General features: G+C 42.8%; 1 protein-coding gene across 3 annotated transcripts in view; it reads right to left on the minus strand.

Annotated features, from left to right (window-relative positions):
• Nucleotides 1-23,218, minus strand: part of arhgef4 (Rho guanine nucleotide exchange factor (GEF) 4) — a 39,563-nt gene extending 16,345 nt beyond the window's left edge. The window contains exons 1-2 of one of the 3 annotated variants that reach the window (XM_037455758.2): nt 22,734-23,218; nt 3,472-3,623 (exon numbers count right to left, since the gene is read on the minus strand). In XM_037455758.2, coding sequence (XP_037311655.2) covers nt 3,472-3,623; nt 22,734-22,977 — 396 coding nt within the window. In that variant the 5' untranslated portion in view covers nt 22,978-23,218. Of the gene's footprint in view, nt 1-1,336; nt 2,490-3,471; nt 3,624-22,733 lie in introns of those variants that run through there. The other 2 variants (XM_037455759.2, XM_037455760.2) reach the window with 2 other exon arrangements.
• Nucleotides 23,219-24,684: the final 1,466 nt, after the last annotated feature.

Below are 24,684 nucleotides of genomic sequence, written 5' to 3' on the forward strand. Positions count from 1 at the left end.
GTAGAATATATAAAAGTGTTTAAGGTTTTCAACTGCAGTGTGTAACTGCTACAAACAGAGTCATATGGTAAAAAATAAATAGTTTTGATAAATTAGTGTTTAGTGTTTCATTTTGAAAATGATCTGAGGTGTTTTCGGAATTGAGCCAATTGTGTTTTCTGTTTTGAAAAACAACACAAAAGCATCAAAATGGTGCTTAAGCAATCAAGAAAAGCTGTAAATGTGTAATGTGTGGACAGCTAGCGATGAAGGACGACACAATGCATTGCACAGTGGTGTTTCCCCGGTAAAAACATGACGACATGCACTAAGTGAATTCTACCGGCTGACAGAGTCCCAAACAGACACAGAAACACAGTTGTGAGACACTTAGCAGCATGAACAGATTTACTTGTTACATTTCTCTGCCAGTTCTGGCTCCAGCTTTGCCTAAAGGCCGCCCAACAAGATTGTAATTTAAATCACATTAATATATCGTTCCTGAAATAATCACACAAATAGCCTCTTCATTTGCAGCAGCTTCTCATCCAATAAGAAGGGTTTCAAACAGGTGCAGGATTGATATTGTTTTAATGTGACTGCTTCCTGTTCCACCTGCAGACATAAAGCTGCTTTAATACTGTAAACTGAACATGTGAAGCGTTACAACAGGTGTGAAAAAGAAAAGAGGGAAAGAAGAGTCACGCTGTAGAAATCCACCAAGTGTTACCTGCCTGTTCATCATTGACAGCAACAAGTACCTGTGTCAGCGGTGAAGTTTTTGGCAATTCTACCAGAGAATAAATCAAGGTTTCTGTTTCTATTGTAAAGTAGCAAGTAAAACAAGTAGTACAATAATACTGTAAAACCTCAAGGAGGTTATGAAATAAATGCTAATTGATCATGTAACATTCGGGAAAGGGTGGTAGCTGAAATACTAATGCAGTCATAAAAGGTTAGTATTTGAATCATATTGTATTAATCTTATGTTTGTAAGTGGTATTCAATTTCTGGTCAGAGCAAACCAATCAATTCTATTCTGTTTTGTTGAAAGCGCAGATTTGTATGTTCAGTGCGGTAAGGTTTTAATATTCTGTATTGTGTTGGTCTATTGCAATCAGGCAGAACCTGCAACAACATTTGACTAAACGTCTGTGGATGTAAGTCTGCTGCTGAAAATAGAGACCAAAAAAGTCCTCTGCATTTATAGTTATGAGAAGTTTACTAGAATTCTAATGAACTGGCCTTGTATGGTCCATCAGTCATATACAGCCAACCCTCTCGTTAACATGTTTTTGATCAAACAAAATTCATCCATTCTCAAACAAAGTGATCTTCCCCCTCCTCCTGGTTGTACCTGTGTTCTGGTTGTGCCATGTTGGAAACCCATCAATCTCAGCAGCCCTGCTTTGTCCTCTTCTGCTCTTCGGTCCTTTGTTTTATCAATTGACCCGGTCTTGTCTTTTATCCAGAAAGGATGTGTGTGTGTGTGTGTGTGTGTGTGTGTGTGTGTGTGTGTGTGGGAGGGTGTTGGCCTGTGAGTACGTTCTACTGGAAGGCCAGCAGAAACATTAGCACCACGTTGATGATGATGAGCAGCATCATGATAAGGAAAACCACCACCTTCTGAGTCTCAGGGGGGAGGTTGCAGCGCAGCATCGTGCTGAAGAATCCCAACCTCTGCCTGCTCCACCTTCCTGAGCCGCTGCCGCGAGCCATCAGTCCCCGGGCTTCCTCCTCTTCCTCCTCCTCAGCACCACTGCCCCTCCCCCGTCTTCTCTTCCTCAGCGCCGAGCCGCCACACCACACGGCGCCACCTTGCCCTCCTCCTGGACTGTCTCCGTCTCCGTCCTCTGGTGCCGCTCTCCTCCTCCGCTCGGCTCCGGCGGTCGCCTCCTCTGCTTCTCCTGCCACCTTGCCGATGCTCAGCGTCGCCCCGGCCTGCCAGTGGAGGCTGGGTGACGGTCGGTGTCAGCGAGTGTGTGGATCTGCGCGCAGTGAAGCTGCTTGTGTGTTAGCCTACGTGCTGAGCACACCAGCCCCCCCCCGCCCCCCCAACACGCCTGTCCTCCTTCACTCCCTCTCCCCTCTTTTAGGAAAAGGCACCTCCCCTGCCGTTCTCTTTTACTTGGTTCTTCTTCTCTCTCTCTCGGTCGGCTGTCAAGATAAAAGACAGAGAACAGGATGCTGCATCTCTCTGGTTCGTGCTCATGCCTCCGCGTCTTTTCCTTCCTCTTCCTTTCATCCGCCTCTGCCTCGGTTTTTCCGGCTGTTTTTTCTCAGTCTCCAGCCAACATTTATTCGGATGTGTCTACCTCTCAATCCAACTGGCCTTCCTCTGCTTTCCTTTGTCGTCTTCCTCCACTCAGTCACAGCCGCGTTTCCTCTGCGTTAAGGCTTCCTGCTAAAATGGAGCGTGGTGCTGTGTATGAAGCTGTGCGGCCTCAGACATCCATCTAAAGACCAGGATCACCCTCTTTTCTTTCCCCCCCTCCCTTCCTTTTCCGTGTGACTACCCTTGCATAGCTGGTAGCCAATCAGGACCCAGAGTGTGTCATTGTATCCTGGATACCAGAATAGTTGAGGCAGGGCCCTAGCAACCCCCGCGTGGGAGGGGGTGCGGTGTTGGGATGCGAGGGACAGATGGAGGAGAAGAGGGGAGGCCATGCAGAATAATGGATGGTTCTCAAGGGAAATAGGTTCTGTATGTGTGTGTTTGTATGCAATCAAATGCAGGGATATTTTCTGCATTCATATATACCATTTTGTGTACCACCGATTTAAAATATGAATATTCATTACTACAACAGGTATAAATAAGAGAAAAACAAGGCTTTACTGCACCGTACACAGATGGATGGAAATAAAGTGCATACGATCATTGTGCTGCAGCTAAGTTCCTGCCCACTGAAGTTGATGGTTCTGTGCTCAGGAGGTGCACCGTTGGTTGGCGGTTCGAACCCTGGCTGTGTCCCTGATCAAGACACCCAACCCCTAACTGCCTTAACGGCAGCACACTGCTCCCACTGTGTGGGATGGGTCAGATGCCTGTATGTGTCAATAATACATGGCAATAAAATGGCACCTCTGCAGCTACAACCTGTTAGAAATGATTCTATGCACGAATGAGAGAGAAACTACATTCCAAACACTGGACTCTTTTGTCCCGACAGATCAATTCATCAAAGTTTGACCCTATCACTTTATGTCTAACAATTGCAAACAAGGGCCACAGTAGTGACCATATTTTTTCCTGAAAGGTAACCGAAGGTTGGGTTCTACCAAGGGCTTAAGTTTGCACATGGTTCTGCCCAACAATATTTTAGGACAGAATTGCCTTGACTAATATTTGAACAAACCTGTACATCAGTGCGACCAAGCACACACGCACGCAGAGTGGGACAGGAGCTGAATTGCCTGTTGAGTTTCAAAATCAACTTCTTCTGGGCTCGTCACCCTGGTGAAATGAGACCACACCTTGATTCTGCCTACCTCATTGATAGCCAGCTGCTCTCCTCCACCTCCTCCTGGCTGACCAAAACGGTGTCCACAACTACGGACATCTTCATACAGCAGATCATCTTCGCTGCCGAGCTCCTCCCAAAGCCCCGCCTTCTCTGATGCCCCGTCAGGTACAAGCAATGCTGAGACGGGGAGAACAGAACAAGGACAAAAACATCAAACAGCGTGGTTAGCTGATAGGTAGGGAATCAATGCTGTAGACACACATGCATCCAATATTTATTGATATTTACAATACAATAATTCAATACTAAGGGTATGGTTAGAAACAAAAATGGCGTGTCTTCGGAAGATGGGAGAGTAACCGACAAACAGCATTTTGGTTGGACAAGATTCTCTTGGCAGAAAAACTAGATTGCAGACTGCAGACCCTGCAGTTATGTATTCATAACTGCAGGGTCTGCAATACTCAATCTGTATCAGTGTGGAGTTTGTGTTTACCATGTGGCCTAAATCGCTGTGAATTTAAGATAGTGAGATCAAATTAGAAAAGTCACTTTGACTTTTTGTGTTTATTTTTTCCACAATTAAAAATAATTACAATCATTAATAAAAAATGTATTAACACATAACAAATATCATTATTAAAATGGCTGATAGCTGTAGTGGACCAGCAACCTCCCCCATTAAAATGCCAAGAGTGACTTTGATTTGAATGGCTTTTGGCCATTTGTGAAACCAAACAGTGACTAAAAAATGTTATAATATAGACCAGCGGTCCCTAAAGTTTTTTTCTTCACGGACCAGTTTCATGTTAGACAATACTTCCTGGACCGGTCTTTAAGGTGTGGCGGAATGAAATACAATGAAATAACTGGCCAACAGAGGGTGGGGGGTAGCAGTCAGTGCGCACGGACTGGTGGTTGGGGACCACGGATGTAGACTGACTGAGTAAGGTTGGCTGATGCCATGATTGACAACAGATAACCAAAGCCCTTCCTCGATGGCTGAGACAGCGAGAACGGACTTGCGTTTTGGGGAGAATGGACTCGGGAGTCCAGACTCGAGATTAACCTTATAGATGACGGCCCCTATGTCCTTTAGTTTAAACATTGGTTGTTTTGATGCACATTAAAAGCCTGCCCACTGTGAGTGTTAAAGTTCAATTTAAACATTAAATTATGAATTAAACTCTTACCGGTGAACAAAAGTCAGTCTCTGCAACAGATTAAATGATATAACTATAATATAACTAGGCTCAAGTGTCATATCTTGTGTTATTTTTCTCTGCCATTGTTGCTGATTGCTGAGGTGAAATGCATCCGATGCATGCCCGGTAAAATGGACGGGGCGAGTCACCGGGTATTATGACCGTTGTTGGCGAGATGGGGACTTTAGAATTGGAACAGTACTCGGGCTGCGACTGACGACGTTTCACGAGTCCACGAGAACAAAAGTCCACACAAGAACGCATATTGAGAAAGGGCCCAAGAGAGATTTCAGGACACATAATCTCGCATGTGAAAAGGTTGTAAAGCCTGTCAAATTTGTCATTGGTCATCTTGGGTCACAAATTTTTATTAAAAAATGAATACCTCACAAACATTCTGAAGGTGTTTTTCTATTCAAATGATTAGAAACCACAGTAACATCAAAGCTCTCAGCTTTCATATGTTCATCTAAATGACGACTTGTTAGACAATTAGTGTTAATGTGACATTAAGCTGAAGGAATTATTCCATACTGGGAGGTTTAAACAAAGGAGGCTGTGTGTTTTTGTCAAGTGCTTTTGGCTAGCTGGCTGATGAGCTAAAAATACACTACAAATACATCATAAGCGTCACCTTCAGCTGCCTCACCAACAGATGTTGCTACAGAGGAAATGACGAATTACAGTGGAGACAGAGAGATGAATGGCAGAAAACATTAGCTTGGACACAATATGATGCTGTTGAGCAGCAGGTTTTTTTACTGAGGGTATTGACGTCCTACAGCAGTTTGTCATACTGATACATCATCATAATTGACCTCATCAGGGCCTTTGAGGTGTTGGGTTATGCCCTCATGGGGGCAGTGTAGGACACCCTGACCCGTTGTGTGTGATGCTGTAGAGATATGGAGGGGCTCCAGGTATTGACATGCCTTTATTTATGTGCAGAAAGTTTGTCTTCTAGCACCAAGGCGCTGCTCTGTCCGCCAACTCATACTTCATTCAGATACCTAATAACTATTGATAAAACCCGCCAATAATAATAACCATGAACGTGCAAAATTGATGTACAGGAAAAACAAATGCAACAATGTGTCATCATACTCCTCATCCTCCTCATAGACCTCCTACGGAAACTCCATCAGTGCAAATGCAGTATGTTGTTTGCTGACAACATAACTACCTTTGTTATCATCTATAATATACTATATCAGCTACAGGTTTTATTATTTGTAGTCATTTTTACATAATCATTTTCTTACAAGAGAAATGGCTGGTCTCTGTTCCGGTCTTCTTGGACTTTTAGTGCTGAGTTTGACACCGTTGATCATTGCATCCTGTTGCAGGGACTAGAAGATTGAATTGGTATTAAATAAACTGCACTAAATGGGTTTCATTTATATTAATCAGATAAACTGCAGTTTGTCCCACCAGGTTCTCTATTTACCTAACATATATGCCTCAATAAGAAGTTTATAATAAAATACTCGTTTATTGTTATGCAGATGACATTCAATTATATTTATCGAGCCAGATTAAGCTATCCAGGCAGCTAAATTACTTAATCTATGAGTTATTTTTGATCAGGTTATGTCCTTTAACTCCCACAAGAAAAGCACACTTCAACAGACTGTCTTTATTCATTTTAACATAAAAATATCAGAAACTTTCTGTCTCAATTCAAAGCAAAAAAGTTTCTGCAACTTCTTATTATCAGTCTGCTCTAATACTTAAACCGCAGGAGTTAATCCAGAATGCTTTGGCACGTATATTAACTAAAAGAGATCATACTACTCCTTTATTAGCTTTGCTGCACTGACTCCCTTGTGGTTGTGGTTGCACTTTTGGTCAACACCGTTGTATCTTAGTATCCACTATGCTGAAAACTGTCAGGGTCCTTCTCTGACCCGTCCTGTCTTATGCCTCTGTTTTCCCCCCAAAGTCTCCTTCCCTCATGTGTCTGTTTGTTTTTCCATGCCTCCAGACACCACCCATTGCCACACCCCCGAGCAGCTGTATCTCATCCCTGGTCCTGCAGCCTTGGGTTGTCAGTACGTTTTGTCTTCTTCTCCAATAGTCACCACTGCCGGTCTGTGGGTTCCTCTGCCTGACCTTGTGCATTACTGAACTTCTCTCTCTCTCTCTGTCTCTCTGTCTGTCTGTACTCCACTTGCCTCCCGGGGCCAACCACGGCACTCACGCCGTGATCTGCCTGCCTGCCCCCAACGTCGAGACAGGGCAGGTGGGTAATTTCACACTGGCTCCTGTGGTTGCATTTAAGTCCTCACCCTTGTTCTCCCGTGACAAAAACTTGTCACCATTAAATCCCTTATAACTAGTGGTGGCTCGGGTCAGCCTGGACCAGCCCTTAAATAAGCTGCCATAGGCCAAGACTGTTGGTGGACTTTTTATTATATACTGAGCTCCTCTCTCCGCTTCTATCTTTACTTTAGGGAAATGATAGGAGAAATTGTTTGTTTGTTTCTGTTAGCATTGTTAGCTGCACGGCCCTATGTTCCCACCACTATGTTCACCGCGGGTTCATAGTAGCTGTCTTGATCCAAAGATGTTGGTTGGAATCGTCAAAAATATGTTGGCGATTGGTCTATCCAATTAGGCATTTGCTTTCTTCCTGTATGGCATCAAGAAAAACATAGGGCATATTTATCTATCAATTGGAAGATTGTGATTTTTGGCTATCAAGCTAACTAGCATAATTCACCGTCGCCATGCTGTCAAGTCCCTTCGATAAAATGTACTTTTTTCAACGTTAGTCAGAAAAAAACTATAATCTTCTACCAATCATTCCATTTAAATGCAGAGCTGGAACTCGGATCTCAGATAAAATTGGTGTTAATCATGAGAATAGACCGGCAAATAACAGGTAGATAGTGAAAAGTATTCTAAACCTGTGTTATAAATGTTAATGTTGTTCACCTTTATGGTGCTGCAACAGAAAAAAGCACAGGATTATAAGGCCGAGAGAATCATTGTCTGCAAACTTGAAAGTCTATACAGTATTTCCTGAGAATACCATATATTTTTGTTGACATACTATTGACATACCATTCTGGACTATTTAGATATATAAATGTCCTCCACAAATACATTTTAAGATAGGATAGACAACTAAGGATTTCCCCCCTTGTCGGGCTGCTAAAGCAGAGAGTTGTGCGACAATGGAATGATGACGATGCAACGCTACAAAACAATGACCGTTTCATTGTCAACACTAATGCTTTTTATTTTAAAAATAGATCTCTACTTGGCATGGATATCTTTGCTTTGACCCTAATCATTTGTCAGTGCCGTTGAAGTGTTTATTCTGGTTGTATGGATAGCCCATAAGACATACATTGTGTAACTTGTATTCAAAGAATTACATTCCGGACTGCAGAGAGCCTCTACATCAGGGGTGCACACACTTTTTCAACCTGAGAGCTACTTATGACATGACCGAGTCAAAATGATCTACCGCACACTAAAAATGCAAAACACATTAGGGTTATATATAAATATATTGAGAATTATTTTTATATAGTATATGCTGGTGTACCTTGCATTACTGCATCAACCTATATTGCACAATACAACTCTGTACATTTTTTTCATCAATCTGCGATGTCCTTCCAAAGTTGCTGGGTCAAATCCTCAGCCATGGCTTCACTGCGCCGTGCTACTTTACTTCTTGATAGCTGGAGAGCTTTGATCGAAGCTAGTATTTCTGGTTTATTTTTAAAGTCTCTGAACAACGAGTCGGGTGCTTCAACAAATGCTTCTTTTACCATCTCTCCATCCTGGAAGGATTTCTTGTTTTTAACGATGAAGTGACTCACCCGGAACGATGCTTCAGTGGCCGCCCTTGCCTTTGAAGTTAGCTGTGTGAAAAATGACTGCTGTCCGGACAGCTGGGATTCTCCTTCTCAGCTCGCTTTTCGGAGGGAACTCGGTGTCATAGTTTTTATGAACAGTCCGAAAGTGGCGCTCCACATTTCCCTTCTTCGGTAAAGCAATTGTAGACTGACAGATGAGGCAAACGCACTTCGAAAATGACATTGTGAAAAAGAAGTCCTCCTCCCACTCCGTATGGTAGTGGTAGGTCTTCGGATTTTTACTTGGTCCAGCTTTTCCTCTCATTTTTATCCCCTTTCTTACTCGCTAGCTTGCTAGAGTTTTGCAGCACTTAGCGCAGTTGTATGCGCATGCGCAGTGACGCGTGTGTCAGAGAAAGGTCAGGTCAGATGTCATTGTGAGGACTGATAGGCTGGCGTCAACTTTTTTTTCAATGCCATGCATTCTACCCACAATGCCTTTGCGATCGACCAGTCGATCGCGATCGACGTAATGGGCACCCCTGCTCTACATCATCTGTCGAAAACTCAAGACACACCTTTTTAGACTCTACCTTGACTAAAACACTAACAACCCGTAGCACTAACAAATGGTAGCACTTAAATTGTACTTATAATGGCACTTTTCTATAACATGTTTTGAAACTGCTTATTTGATGAAAAATGTACTTTCTTGTTACTTGTTCTTCTGAGTTTGTATCTCTATGTGGAAATGCACTTATTGTACGTCGCTTAGACAATTAGAAGTGGGCATAAAGTTACTCAATGTAACATAGTAACATGGATCTGTTGCTCTGGGACATTTTTGGTCATAATGATGATTTCAGAAAAACAGAATGACTCAGGCCTGGTGTCTCAAGAGAGCTTGCTAATTCAAAAGTTACAGTAAATAGGTTAACTGTTGTCACTGGTCACATTGTTTGAGTCCTGAGTCCGAGAGAGGGGGATCAATACGGATGACCAGGACTCGCTGCAGTTTCTCAGTTTGCATTGATCTGCCACATAATCAATTTTGGTAATGGAGTCACGTCCACACAGTACTGACATCACTGGGACTGTCACTGTCTGCCTTAAATACATGTTGCCAGCTTGTGAAAGGCAGATGCAGGCGGCTTTCCAACACAAGCATTTAGCCCTTCATACCACAAGGAGAACAGTAAAAGCTGACCTGTGCATCGGAGCATGGAGAACTGTTTTCAGTTAATGTAGAAAAATGCATTGTAGATCCCAGATTACTGGAAACGAAGTTATGAATTTCAAATGCAATGAAGTGCCCAAAATACTTGATAGAAAAAAACTGTTTGAAAAGTCAACGTAAAATGTTACCTCTCCTTAAAACAGTTTTATTAGTTATTATTACTCATAACATTTTGATTCCTTTCTGTTTGACATTTTATATTCCGCTGCTCAATCTAACGCCCACTTTGACTGCTAAGAACCTCGGTGTGACACTTGACAGCCAACTTTCCCTGACTCCCAACATCAGAGCGACAACACAATCCTGTAGATACACGCTCCACAACATCAGGAGAATACGACCCCTTCTGCTCAACCCCCCTCGTTCACTCTTGTAACTCTCTCCTGGCAGGTCTCCCTGCTCCATTCGGCCTCTGCAGCTCATCCGGAATGCAGCAGCTCCACTGGTCTTCAACCTTCCTAAATTCTCTAAACATTGGTTCTCACGTAGCATGCTGTGAATGGAGGGGTTCAGTCTCCATCCACGACATGGTCAAACCCTCCATCCCAACATCAAGCTGCTTGTTCCTCCCTCACTGAGAGCAAAACACTCGACTAGATCACGACTCTTTGCTCTCCAGCTCCTAAACATCTGACATCTGACATCTGACTGTTGACATCAGGACCACAAAGAGCCTTTACATCTTCAGACTAAACCTCCACTAAAACATTAACACACTGTAGACCTTGAACTGTACTCATACCGACTCCTATCTATAACATGTTTTGAAACTGCTTATTTGATGAAAGTTGTACTGAGTTTGTTTCCTTATGGTTGAAATGCACATATTGTAAGTCGCTTTGGATAAAACGTCAGCTAGACGGCATGTGACGTAACACTGAGGACAATAGAAATCTCTGGATTCACAGGCCCACCATGAAAATGCTGACAATAAAAGGTGGTCTGAAGACAGCAGGGTGGCCTACTTTGTGCCGATAAAAAACAGAATGGCAAATTCAAGCAGTGGAGAAGCATGTGTGTTAGTATTTTCTACCCCATCAGGTGGATGAACTTAAAAAACGTAAGTTAAAAAACTTCAAGCAGAGGAGAGAAATAATAGCAGTGGAGAAGTGAGGAATTGAAAACAATAAAAATACATGTTTCTGTTTATTGGTCTGAACCTTGGAAACACCCACAAACTATTAGTTGATATACATCTCTCTCTCTCTCGGCTGTGGTTGATACCTGCATTAAAACTACTGGAGGATAAGGCTGACAAGTGATTATACCTTACCTTATATAAAGTCTTGTGGTCTTGTGGCTTACAATAACGTATTCCATATGTCACACTCACCTGCCAGCTCTTCCTTCCACACCTGCCCCGCATCTACAATCTGTCACTCTCCCGCCTTCCACACCTGCTCCGCATTTACAATCAGCCCCGCTACTTAAGCACTGCACTCCCAGCCTGTCATTGCCAGATTGTTCTTCTCTCTGGGCCCAGATTCCGCCGGCGGGCTCCTGAACCTCCACCAGGGAGACCGTGGGGTGGCAGATTACGTGATAATTTATCACTTACCACTAATTTGTTTTTTATACAGATACAGGTCGGTTAAAGAGTGATACTTCAGTGATAAGAAGTCCTAGTGAATGCTTGATAAGTAGACTATAATACAGTAAATGAACAAACAAATAAATAATAAATAATTAGGAAGTGAAATTTTCGCACGCGCGCATTAAACCTGTATCATAGTACCACCAAGAAATAAAAACTACTTTCACCCCTGGGTATGTCTCATAACCAGTGAGGGATGCCGGTGTACGGTGACTTTAAAGAACGCTCTCTACATTCCCTCGTACCCTCAAGAACTCTTCTCAGTGAAGTCTGCTACCGCTCACGGTGCCAAAGTGTTTTTCGACGAAGGAAAAGACGTTATAGAGTCACCGGATGGCACAAGGTTTGAAATCGATGTATGTAAGAGAATGTACTACCTGCAAACAGAGTGTGATCTAGATGATGTGTGTCATGTCAGCTATGATATTCAGACATGGCATGAGGTAATGGGTCATTGTAATTTTGACGATATCTTGAAACTGCAGGACATGACAGATGGCATGCACATTAAAGGTCCAAAGCGCAGGCCTGATAAAGAATGTGCAGTATGCATAGAGGGTTAACGCAGAAGACAAATGGAGATCCGACTGACAGAGTAAAGACACAGCTTCAGCTGGTGAACACAGACCTAACCGGCCCAATTAACAATGAGTCCATAGATGGTTTTAAATACATGCAGTCTTTCACAGACGTGTGTACGGGGGCAGTGCTTCTTTACTTTCTGAAAGCAAAAAAGCGATGCAGTTCAGGCTACAGAGAAATACCTGGCAGATGTAGCGCCTTACGGTACTGTGAAGTGAATTAGATCAGATAACGGGACCGAATTCACTAACCGAGAGTTTTAGTCACTACTGAGAAAGAACAAAATCAGGCACGAGACTTCCTGTCCTTACTCCCCGCACCAGAACGGGACAGCTGAATGGGAAGGACGAACCCTTTTCAAGATGGCCAGATGTAAGCTCATTGACAGTGGCTTACCTAAGAGTTTTTGGCACTATGCCATCCAGGAAGCAGCCTATACCAGGAACCGGTGTTTTAAGCACACAGCCACTACCCCATACACAGCACTCACAGGTAAAAGTGCAATTTAGCCAATATGCATAAATTCGGGTCAGAGTGTTATGCCTACCAGCAAGACAGAGGCAAACTAGATTCTAGGTGTGAGAGAGGATTCTTTGTAGGGCACGACAAGGGCAGTCCCGCCTACCTAGTTTACTACCCCGGTAAAGTGCAGAAGCACAGGCTGGTAAAGTTTTTCACCAAGACAACCTGTGAAAATGAGACAACAGACTCAGACACAGGAGCTAGGACTGGATCCCAAAGGAGATCGGGATAAGGAAGTAGAGACTTCACAGCCTAGTGTACCAAACACCGATGTATTGACTGACGGTCCACAATCCGCATCAGAGGACGACCGCGAGAAGCACCCTAGGGTGACACCACATGACAGTGGGAGATACCCTACCAGAGAGCGTAAAGCCCTGGGTATCTAAGAGATTGTTCGCTGGAAGGTGCTGATGACGACAGTACACTCACTAGTGTAGATTATTGCTATCGAGCAGTTTGTGGTGTACCTCTGACCTTTAAAGAGGCCATGACATCAACTGAGTCAGAAGTGGAAGAAAGCAATGGACGAGGAGATGAGGTCCCAAGAGGACAACCAGACCTTTACCCTGAATAAGCTACCAGAGGGCAGGAAGACAGTCGGAGGAAAATGGGTATATTTGATCAAGGGAGACATTGACGGAAACGACCAGTACAAAGCTAGGTTTATAGCAAAAGGATACAGCCAGAGGGCAGGGATAGATTATGGCAAGACGTTCTTACCAACATCAAATCTGACAAGTATACGTGTAGTGATGCAGAAGGCAGCCCAAGACGATTTGATTTTGCATCAAATGGATGTGAAAACAGCTTACCTACACGCCCCCATTGATCGGGCCTTTTACATGGAACAACCTGAAGGTTACGAAAAGGAGGGAGATGAGCTGGTGTGTAAACTAGAGTAGTCAATCTACGGCCTGAAGCAGTCGGGGCGAAATTGGAATGAGATGCTCCACACGTGCGTAGTAGATGACAACTTTATTCAGAACCGGACAGACCACTGTGTTTACACAAATGAGTCTACAGAGACAGGGAAGGTAATAGTGGTTATCTGGGTGGATGATCTGATCATTGCAGCCAGCAACACCCATAGTTTGGAGAGGGTGAAAAATGCTTTCTACCAGATTTAAGATGAAGGACCTTGGTAGGTTGAAGTAGTATTTTCTGGGCATGGACCTCAGCCAGTCTGACGGCTGGGTAAAAGTGCCGCAAAGGAGGTTTGTTGAAATGATACTGGAACGTTTCGACATGCAGGAGTGTAGGGTTAGAGAAACCCCATGTGAAATAAAGTTAGAATAGTCTGAAGATGCGCCCAAAATCTCTGAGTACAGGGAGGCTGTCGGCAGCCTCATTTACCTGACAACCTGTACATGTCCAGACATATGTTTCGTAGTGAACAAGTTATCACAACATTTTGCTGACCCTACAGATGAACATTGGGTCACGGTGAAACATGTTTTGAGGTACCTCAGGGGTACTGCAGACAAACAACTCTGTCTCACAAAAAACCAAGAAAGCCTAGGCATACGAGCATATAGCGACGCAGACTGGGCTGCGGACGTTAGTGACAGACGCAGTACCACCGGGTATTGTGTGAGTATGGGTAAAGATAGTTAAAGATAGGTAAAGAAGCAACCCACAGTAGTACATGGCTCTAGCTCTGACAATATAGGAGTGTATTCATTTGGAGCAACTACTGGGAGGGATGGATTCCTATGTGTATGATAAAACGGTTATCTACGAGGATAACCAGGGGACAATTGCGCTTGTTAGGAACCCTGTGTGTAGACAACGGTTTAAGCATGTGGACATAAAATATCACATCAAGTCTACCATAAGGGAAGACAATATGTTTACTGTCCCACAGACGACATGGTCGCTCGCAGACATTATGACAAAGCTTGCCTCCAAACTTAAGTTAAGGAAATTTGGGGAAATCATGTTTGGTGTGTAAAATGTTGACATTTGACTATGGCATGTTTTTGTTCTGTTTCGTTTATTTGGTCATGTAAGTGTTGCACAGTATACATGTCATTCATAAGTGGGAGTGTTAAGAGTGTATGGATGCATGTAACTGTAAAGCCTGGAACACACCAAGCCGATGGTCGACTAAATCCCAGACTAAATCCCCTCAGTGTGTTCCGCACCGTCGGCCGAATTTGGTCCTCGCCGGCTTTGTAACGGCCGATTCGACATGTTCAATCGGGGATGGTTGGTCAGTCGGGACTTCTGATCATTCTAATTGGCTGCTCAGCCAGCGAACCAGGGCGCTAGAAGAGAAGAAAAAACGGAGGTATTTCCTCTTACGCAGGCGCAGAACGGACGTGCTTCTTGGCTGTCGGGTGTTGAGAATCGGCTTGGTGTGACCGGGCAACTTTGGACCCAGACGCTTCCGACGTGAGCTGATTCTGCAGTCTGCTCACGTCGCCACTAGTTCGTCGGCTTGGTGTGTTCCAAGATTAACTGGCATGGAGTCACATGATATCGATAGCACCACTTCCATATAAGGGCAATGTTTCCGCCCCTTTCGCTCTCTACCTGGCTGAAGAGATAAACGCCTGGGGGGTATTGCACAAAAGTAGAATAAGAAATCCGGGCTTAGTGATAAAGCTCCGCTTGACTTAGTGTGACTTGGTCATCGCGGCTTAATAGTTTGCACGTTTGCCGAGTCGGCGCTAAGTCGATCCAGGAGCACATAACTCGGATAAGTGCACGTCCACGGCTTTCTTAAGTAGACCACGATATCGATCACAGATTTGCTGATGCAGAAATTAAGAATACGCCGCGCGCAGCATATTTCTCACCCGCTGAGCAGCAACTTATAATGAAATGTATGAGGAAGTGAAGCATATCATACGCAAAAAAGGGAATACGGCAGCTGTAACTAAACAAAGAGAAAAAGTAGACAATCGCGGCAAAGATCCTGGCAACAAGTCAAGATAAAATATAAAAGCATTTTGCAGGCTGGTAAGTGCCTTAACAGAGGATGTTGCATGTGTACGGACTGTGGAAATCCTCTTTGATGTAACACATTCTTCTGTTTCCAGGGAAGGTAATGAAGATGTGTGCCAAGGACTTCAGGGACAAGCACACACTTCGGACGGTACGGCAAATAGTGCCTTTATTTACAGTTTCGGCATCTCCCACGGCGTATAAAAACATGAAGCTTGCAAAAAAGTGCCATAATCCTTTATCCGGGTTTCATGCAATACCCCTCTGGACGTCCGATAATCCTCTGGTAGTATTATTTTGCCACGCAGGTAGGCCAAAGGAGTAACCCTACCTATCAACAGCCTGTATGAAATCACACTTTCCTGTATGAAGATAACTGAATGACATACTTCTGAATGTTCTTATCATCTTCTGAACCTTCCCTGGTGAAAGGTAAAGATCTATTTGTCTGATTCTTATAAATACACAATTCAAACACAACCAGTTGTATGCTGTTTCCAGTCATGCTATGTATTGCTACTTAAATGGTTAAAGTGGGAGAAAGTTGTAGTGCAGAAGAATAATGGTCGGAAGCTTCAGGGTGACCCTTTGGCTGACTCCTACCTAGAGGACCCCAAATCATTCAACTCGGTTTGAGACTGTCCCCATGCATTAGAATTAAAACTAGTATTTTAATTAGTGTAAATAAATACAGTCAATGACAATATCTCCTAACACTGAAGCCTGATACACATCAGCATACCAAACAGACAGACACTGGGTCATAGGTACACACTTACCTTATTCTACTAACCCTAATTTCTTTATATACTAACTAATAAACATTTGCAGATTCTTACACATGTGACTACAAATGACCTTCTCTTGAAGGTACGCATCCCAAGAAAGAAAGCGCTAGCAAATTTACAGCCCCTCCTCACTGTGCTACACACAGAGGAGGGAGGACTCACAACTGATGAGGACAAGTGAAGCGGGGGGAATGACCGTGAAAGAAGATGTGGGAATGAAAGAGGGAGGACAGGAGGGGTTATAAAGTGTTATCCAAGGAAGTATAAGGCTGAGCCTTACTCCTCTAGCTCTCTGCCTACAGGCTATGAAAGCCAGACTGTACATCGTCTCCTGCTGCTGCACACTTTTTCCTGCATTATTACGATGCATAGCATTATTATTGAAATGGTCAGGGTTTAGAGAGAGGATTCTAAGTGAACACTACAGCTGTTATTCTCTGACTGCTCTGCATTGATTGAACACATTACAAAACAAACATGGAAATAAAGCATATTAAGGATATTGGGAAATCATGAATTAATTTCTACATTACAAAAATGTTCAATGATGAATTGATATGAAAAGATTTGAGTTACTTCCCCACAACATTTATCAACAGTCATTAAAAAGACTGAAAGAATGAAGAATGAAAGAAATAGCAAAATAGTTATTTTCATCATCATAAGCTACATTCTGCATAAAACAAAGACACTTTCATTCATTGTGCAGACGATGCTCAAGTTGATTCCATCGATCACGCCAGCCAACTTGTTAGACTTCAAAAAGGTCTTAAAACGTGTTGCTTCCGAACGACACCTATGCACCGGGAACTGAGCAAGAACCAAAATCCACCATCAAGTAGATAGGTTCAGTCTGGTATCTCCATGTTTTTTAGGGCTGTTTTTTCTGACAATTCAAAGGGTTTTTTTGTGTGTTATATTGTTTTATTTCTTCACCAATAACATATAAACTGATTTTTAGACATCAGACCAATCACAGGGTTCCCCTTTATCCTGACAGAAAGAACTGTCCAGATAGAAAAAGTCATTTTTTATCATGGGTATGTCATTGTCAGGGCAAAGGTCCAAAAACAGGATAGGAAGCACAGGACATCAAAAACCCAGAGGACCTGCAACTTCCTGATGTTGAACTCAGACAAAACAGAGGTTATCTGAATAGGCCCAGAGCGCCTTTAAAGACAGTAATCTAGTGATGTAGTTTCTTTGGATGGCATTACTCTGGTAACCAGCAGCACCGTAAAAGATCTTGGGAGTCATCTTTAACCAGAATGTGCAGTGTCAGATTAAATAAACTACATTTTTTACCTACGTAAATCAGGTGCTTTCTTTCTCAAAGTGATGCAGAAAAATGTGTTGGTTACTTCTGAGCTTGATTAGTAGGATGAGAGCCAGAATCTCCAATTATCATGCTGAACCAGCTTCGGCAGACCGAGTCACCTCATTTTAGACCAGGCTTAAGACTATCCTCTTTGATATCTCTTATAGTTAGGGCTGGCTCAGGTTAGCCTGGACCAGCCCTTTGATAAGCTGCTACATGTCTAGACTCCAGGGGACTTCCTAGGACACAGATTTCTGTGCATCGTGGTTATATCTGATGATGGTTGCTCCTGCAGTTGTCCTACCTGAGGCATGGCTTACCACTCACACTATTTCAACCATTTCGGTCATATGCATGACAATGACATTGACTATTAAAGTAGTATATATCTTTTACATTGTTCAGTCTGTGAAAATAGCCTATATGAGTGATACATTTTTGGTGGGGGCGATAAACTGAAGATATTTATGATATGATCATAAAAATCTTGTCAGCCTTCTGTAAAATTAATTGTTCATTGTGAGCACAAGCTATATATCCCTGAAAATATGATTTGGTTAAGGTTCGGAAAAATGTACTGAATCCAAATAGAATAAATGTTGAATATGTAAATTAAATCTTTGATGGGCTCTTTGGTATTATTTAGTTATTATTTGGGAGTAAATCACATGAGATAGTGAAAGGGCTGTGCAGCCATTGGCCATCATTACAATTATAATGAAGACTTGCCATGCATCGTGTTCAAACCACGCCCCTCGTAGCGTAAAGGCAGTGAGAGATGTAGATAGAAAGGTAGAAAGACAGCAAAAAAAAAATATATATATATATATATATATATGTTTTTACACTGTTCCTAGCTTCTATTTTCATATTGACCCTATTTTTTTGGTTCAGGGGTGGTTTGGGGAAGGTTGGGCGATCTTACAATGTGCCTATATCCTGAAAGGGAGCACTGAAAGAAGTTTGAGAACCACTGTACTAGATGACAAGTAGTTCACAATGACAGAAGTCATTGCAGTTGTACTGTTCTCATTTCACCCTGCCCCCATCTCTAACTAAGCAGAGGTAGAACACAGGCATGCCTCGGGCTGAATGGCTGTTACACAGCGACCTATTTCCCAGAGAGCCCTGTGCCTCCTATTTTTGTGATGGATGCTTTCAGACATCCACCCTCCTCCCCCACTCTTTCTTGCTTCAGAGAAGAGGATATTTGGCAGTTTTTGTGTGTTAAAGGCAAAGTGGCCAGTTGGCCATGCTTTGATTTACAGGCCATACCAGAGGCAAGATTTACAGTTTTTTACAGTCATTAGGACACATTTCTCAATACTTGAATCACTTTTTCAAACCTCTTCACACAGTGAGCACAACAGAAGTATATGTGGGCTGATCTGAGGATCAATTCTCATTCATTTGGCACAAAATGCATTCCATGACTATATCTTTCAAATTACATCCTTTCTTTTCTCACTCAGACACAACGGACAAATCTCTGTGTACCTTCAGGCCAACTTACACATGCTTAGATAGTGTTTTCAAAACTGTTACACCTATGTTCAAAACAATAACACAATACAACACTGAATAAGACAGCAATTTGCTACAATTGTACAGTAATATTTAATGAAATATATTTTAAATCTTGAAATGAAATGCGATAAAAACAATTGGACAATTGGACCAACCACAGCTGATTCTCATTGTAGATGAACATCTACACAGGTGTGACTCATTCAATTTCATTACAAAAGAGACAACTGCTGAATAGTTTTGTATTGTGATGTAAACATGGACCCAGCCAGAGATAGTGGATGGGTCCATGTTTACATCGCAATACAAAACCCTGGCTGAAAGAGGAAGAAGAGTGGCTGGGGGGGTGAAGATTACGCGTGTGGTGGAAGAAGAATAAGAGGAAGATCAAGAGCTAGTGTAATTGATCATGTAGTAAATCATGGTCTCTCAATGAGACGGACTGGTCATCTATCATATATTGGCATCTATTGTTAGAGTTTTCTAATTGCTTCTGCATTTGTGCTTAGGACTCAACGTTACCTCACACAGGTGGGAGAGGTAGGATGTTCACTGATGTGCAGGGAACTGCCATCGTTCATATGGTTATCAGAAACAATGGCATAAAACTGAGATTCAAGTCATGGCAGACAACGTGTAAACATAACAACTATTTATAGAGGATGGAAAAGGATGAAACAGTTGTACACTGTGCCTTTTGAGAGGAACTCTGAACATGTCAAGCAACTCAGGAGCCAATATGTCCAGGTAAGATCACAATAGAATACAGAACCACGCACAAAAAGACAACTTTTTAGGTCAGGTTTACTACTGTAACAGCGTATGTTGCCTTGTGGATTTATTTTAGAGAGTCATGGAGATTGAAGGCAGGCAATCACCCGACATTTTAATCTTTGTGGATGAGGCCGGTTTCAACTTGGCCAAAACACGGTGACGAGGAAGGAATGTGATTGGGAAGAGAGCCACAGAGGATGTCCCGGGCCAGAGGGGTGCCAACATCACAACAGCCACTGATGGACTGCTTTCACACAAACCACTAATTGGGCCATACAACACTGAACGTCTCCTTGCATTCCTGCATGATCTCTATGGAAGGCTTGTTCTGGGTGAGGAAAGGGATGCAGAGAGAATAAATCAGCCAACATTTATCACTGTATGAGACAATGTGGCGTTTTACCACCAAGTGGTCTGCAGTCCATCCCAGAATGGTGTCACTTTTCCTCCCACTTTACTCGCCATTCCTCAACCCCATAGAGGAATTCTTTTCCTCATGGAGGTGGAAGGTTCATGACCACCATCCACATGATCAAATGTCCCTCCTGGACGCAATGAATGCTCGATGCCTGGACACAACAGCCGAAGATGGCCAGGGATCGATCAGGCAGGGCAGAAGGTTCTTTCCTAGGTGTATTGGCCTAGATCAGTGATTCTTAACCATATGGCCGCGAGCGCCACCTAGGGGGCTGCAAAACACTTTCAATTCTATATTATTAATTAAATACATTTCTATTTTGTAGTAAAATAATAGATATCTTTGTGTTATGCCTGGCGCAGGCCTTTACAAATTATTATATTAACTTTATCTGTTCCATGAAATGTTAGGGAGGATTGTTTGTGCAGGTTTACATACAGATAATAAATAAATGTCCTTGTCATGATCACTGTATCAGGTTTTTGCTTGTTAAAACTTTTATTTTATTATTTTATTTAGTCATTGAATACAAATTCAACCTAGATTGATTAATTAATCCAAGACAGTTTTAATATATGAACGAGCCCCAGGCCATTTTGTACTTAAAACGTTGGGCCCGAGGTGAAAAAGGTTTAGAACCCCTGACCTAGATGACATAAGAGGTGATGTGGATGAGAACCTGTGGCCAAATAGAGAGGACCGAGTAGATTAGCATTACTATTGTATCTGGATCAGTGGATGGTGTGGATACATTTCTTGTATTTTGGAATTACTCAGTGCAAAAAATGAATGCAAAAGAATATATCAAACAAAGGAAAATGTCCCTGTGATTCTCCTTCTGGGTGACTTTAACATCCAGACAGAATCTGCAGACCAGCTGCTCTTCCTTTCTTCTTTGGCTCTCTGACTCTGTCCTTCTCTTTTAAACATTTATTTCTCTTAATCTATTTCAACATTTGAAAGTCAGAGGTATCACATCTCTTTTATACATACATAATTACTAATAATCAAATCTGTAGCAACTTTGCTGTCCTCAAACTCCTGCCTTAGTCGCTTTATGGCTTGAGAGAACTTTTCTACAGCTTTGTCAAAAGCCCCAGATGCAGGAGCGTAGTCATTCAACACTGAGTGCTCCACTTTTTTCTCTGTAAATGCACAGAGAATCTTAGCTGTAAATGCACTGACAGCACTTCATGCAACAGATTTACCTTTGACTTGCATCTCAAGGTCAAGCATCATTGCTTCTTTTAAGACCGTCAGAAAAAGCTGAAGCTCATTTCCACATTGTGCCGCTTTGCCGTCGTAACAGTTGCTCCTTCAAATGAGATGCACATTTATCTCTAACTGTAGTAAAATCCCAATCACTGTGGAACTAGTAGGTTTTCTTTCGCTTCCCTGCCATGTTGTCAGGTTTGAAGGATTGAACTTTGACTTGATGGTCAGAGTTCATCTAGATAAAACAATTTTAGATTTGAACATTTATATTATATATTGTCATTGTCATTTTGTCATGTTTCTAGTTTAAAAACCCCCACAACAAAACGTTTTAGACGGAGCTTCATGGTGACCAGGGATATTTTTTAAACATGGCCTCGGCCCTTGAATGGTACTCGCTCACCAATGACATCATGACAGCAAAAGGCTGAAACAAGTCCAAACACACCTCTACCGACTGTTCCTGGACTGGGTAGCACTTCCTTCAAGCACTTTGTAGTTTGGTAAACTTGAAGAAACAGTACTTTTTTCAGGAATCAGGAACTGTTTATTGCATTTGACTTGGCAGGTTGGTGCTTGACGACAGTACGACAATGACAACAGACAACGTAGTGCAGGAATAAGATAACGATATAATAAAATGCATGCTATGGGTTAGTACGCTAAAGCTAAAGCTATGGGTTAGTAAGTTTAGACATAAAGATTAAATAAAAACTAAAAATAAATATAAAGTGCACCACCTAACAGAAAGTGAGTTGTTATTCTTGGTCTGTAATTCTTGATCGAATGCACTTTTTTAGTGTCTGCTAAATGTTATGTAGTGATGTAATAATTTGCTTAAACAATCTTTTAGTTAGAATACCATAATGAGCAAAGTAGCCTTTGACATGGTGGACTGGTGAACACAAGCTCCTGGTTCCTGTCAATCTCCTATGACCGGACTAAAATCATATGCATTTTATGTTAGTAATGACTTTGAAAAACTTAAAATGATACCCAAGTCCTGACTTCTGATTTGTCATGCAACAAACACAGCGAGCACATATGTGAGCATGTATGTAGCATGTAAAAGATGGGCTGTAAAAGGCAACGCTGTTGTCCCTTTCTGTGTTTCTCCCCCAAGCATCAACACAGTGCAGATCCTGTCAGCCCATTGACACACACAGTACATACAATCCCATTGTGTACAACGCACAAACACACTCTAATGTGTCGGTCCTTGCACATGTGGTAACGTGTATCAGAGACAGCTCAGCATGTGTATGAAAAGGAGACTTATAATAACATAGGCCTCAGCAATCGGGGATCTGCTCAGAAGTGCATTGTGTGTGGAAGGAACTTACCTGTGGTTGAATGCAGACTCTCTAAGCTCCAATAGCGAGAAAGGACCCCCCTCAGCGTTCCACCCAAGCTACCTCCGCCTCCTCCAGCCATACCGAGACATCTGTCCACCATGCTGTCCACAATGACGCCTGTTGGGCTCCCTCGGTCCAAGTCGGAGCCAGGCGACAGCCCCGAGCTGCCGCTGCTGCCACAGCTTCCCCCAGGCAGGGGCACGCCCCCCTCTGAGCCCTGCTGAGTCCGCATCCCAATATGGATGCACCACAACAAGGGGGTAAAGGATACAGGGAGCAAGGAAGTACGAGGTAGTAAGGGGCGAGACAGCGGAGCAGGTAGCAGACGAGGAGGAGGAGGAGGAAGCCTCCTCGGTTCTATCTGCGGCTCTATTCGCAGAGGTTGGCTCCAGCGCTCAACTTGCTGCTTTCTTCTTACATTAAGAGTAGAGCAGCAGCAGCACTCCTCTCCTCCTCCTCCTCTCTCAGCCTCTCCCTCTCTCTCTCCTCGCTGACATCAGTGGGGGTCCTGCAGGGGGGTTCTGCAGCATGGACGGCTCACTAACGGTGCAGTAGCTTATCTATCCAGAGGAGATGAAAAATGCCTTCATCTCCCAAACACAAGACACACACACTTTGGTTGTCAAATCCACAGCATGTTACAGAGCAAATATAGATATACAGAGATATGTATAGATTGGGCTTCCGAATTTTCTGCAATATAGGCTGTGTTGATAATGTAATGCATCATTGACAGCTATATTTGGTTAAACAGATACCTGAGAATAATCAATGTTTTTATTCACATAATCAGAGATTTGTAACCAACAAAGCCAGGGGAATACAATCCAAATTTGTCTATTACCAGACCGAACATAAAAGAACGCTTCTATTGACATAGTGGAGGGGGGATGATACTAGTGGAACTGGTTGAGATGTTAGTAGGCCGTTTACTGCCCTCTATGGTTGAGTGATTGTTGCACTTCTGACCACAGGGAAGAGAGATTTCATCATGCACTGAAAGACAGGTCAAGTTACAAGTTACTTAATTGAAGAGGGGTCAGAATCATAGATTGTGGAAAGGCTGGAGCTGTGACTAACAATTTGATTGAAATTATTCTCCCAAATGCAAGCAGAGGGCCTTTGGTCATTTCACTTCATTTGAATATGTGGCTCTCACATCCACACAAACTGAACATTTACAGACCACCAAAATACTGTGCAACCTTCTATGACGAGTTTAGTGAACTGTTGTGTATAACCTGACAGCATGTGACAGGATCTACCCATAGCAGGTGGTACTTTTGACCTCATCGAGGTCTAGTCACAAACGGTTGTTTTCTTTAAGAGCGAAATCTCCTTACACGCTAATGTTCAGACCAAGGTTGTGAAAAAGGGTTACATCACTGAAAGCACCAGTGAAATAGTCGTACAGAGGTTTTCCTCCACACCAGCTCTCTCCTGCATTTCTGTCAATGAGCTTGTACACATCTTCAATTCTATAGTAGAATATTACTGATTTCACCCACTAAAGTAAAAGTTGTCTCAGGTAGGCAGAGATCTCCTTGGGGAAATGCCCCGCTGGCCAGAACAGAGAAAAGAGTGTCGGAAGGCTGAGCGCGCCTGGCCAATCATCAGGTCCACTGTGACATCTATAAAGACATCAGATATAATGTTCGATAAGGACGCTATTTATAAGGACGCTAGGCTGCATCCTTATGGACGCATTTGTTGACCGCATACGTCACTTTCGCTGCGACTTGCCTGTCTCATTTCGTCGTCTCTTCGAGGGACGCAGCCCCCCAGGAGCATCACATAACATCACATCTTAGTTTATGAAATCGCTTAAGTTACGTGACGCTGGTAATCAATGTTGTGCTTTTAAATAAACATGAACATGCTTGAATAAACTGCTCTTAGTGATAATCTTAATTTCGTCCTGTTTCCCCCGCCCTCCACC

The sequence above is a fragment of the Pungitius pungitius genome, chromosome 19 (genome assembly GCF_949316345.1).
Source record: "Pungitius pungitius chromosome 19, fPunPun2.1, whole genome shotgun sequence".
In the NCBI taxonomy this organism is placed as follows: domain Eukaryota; kingdom Metazoa; phylum Chordata; class Actinopteri; order Perciformes; family Gasterosteidae; genus Pungitius; species Pungitius pungitius.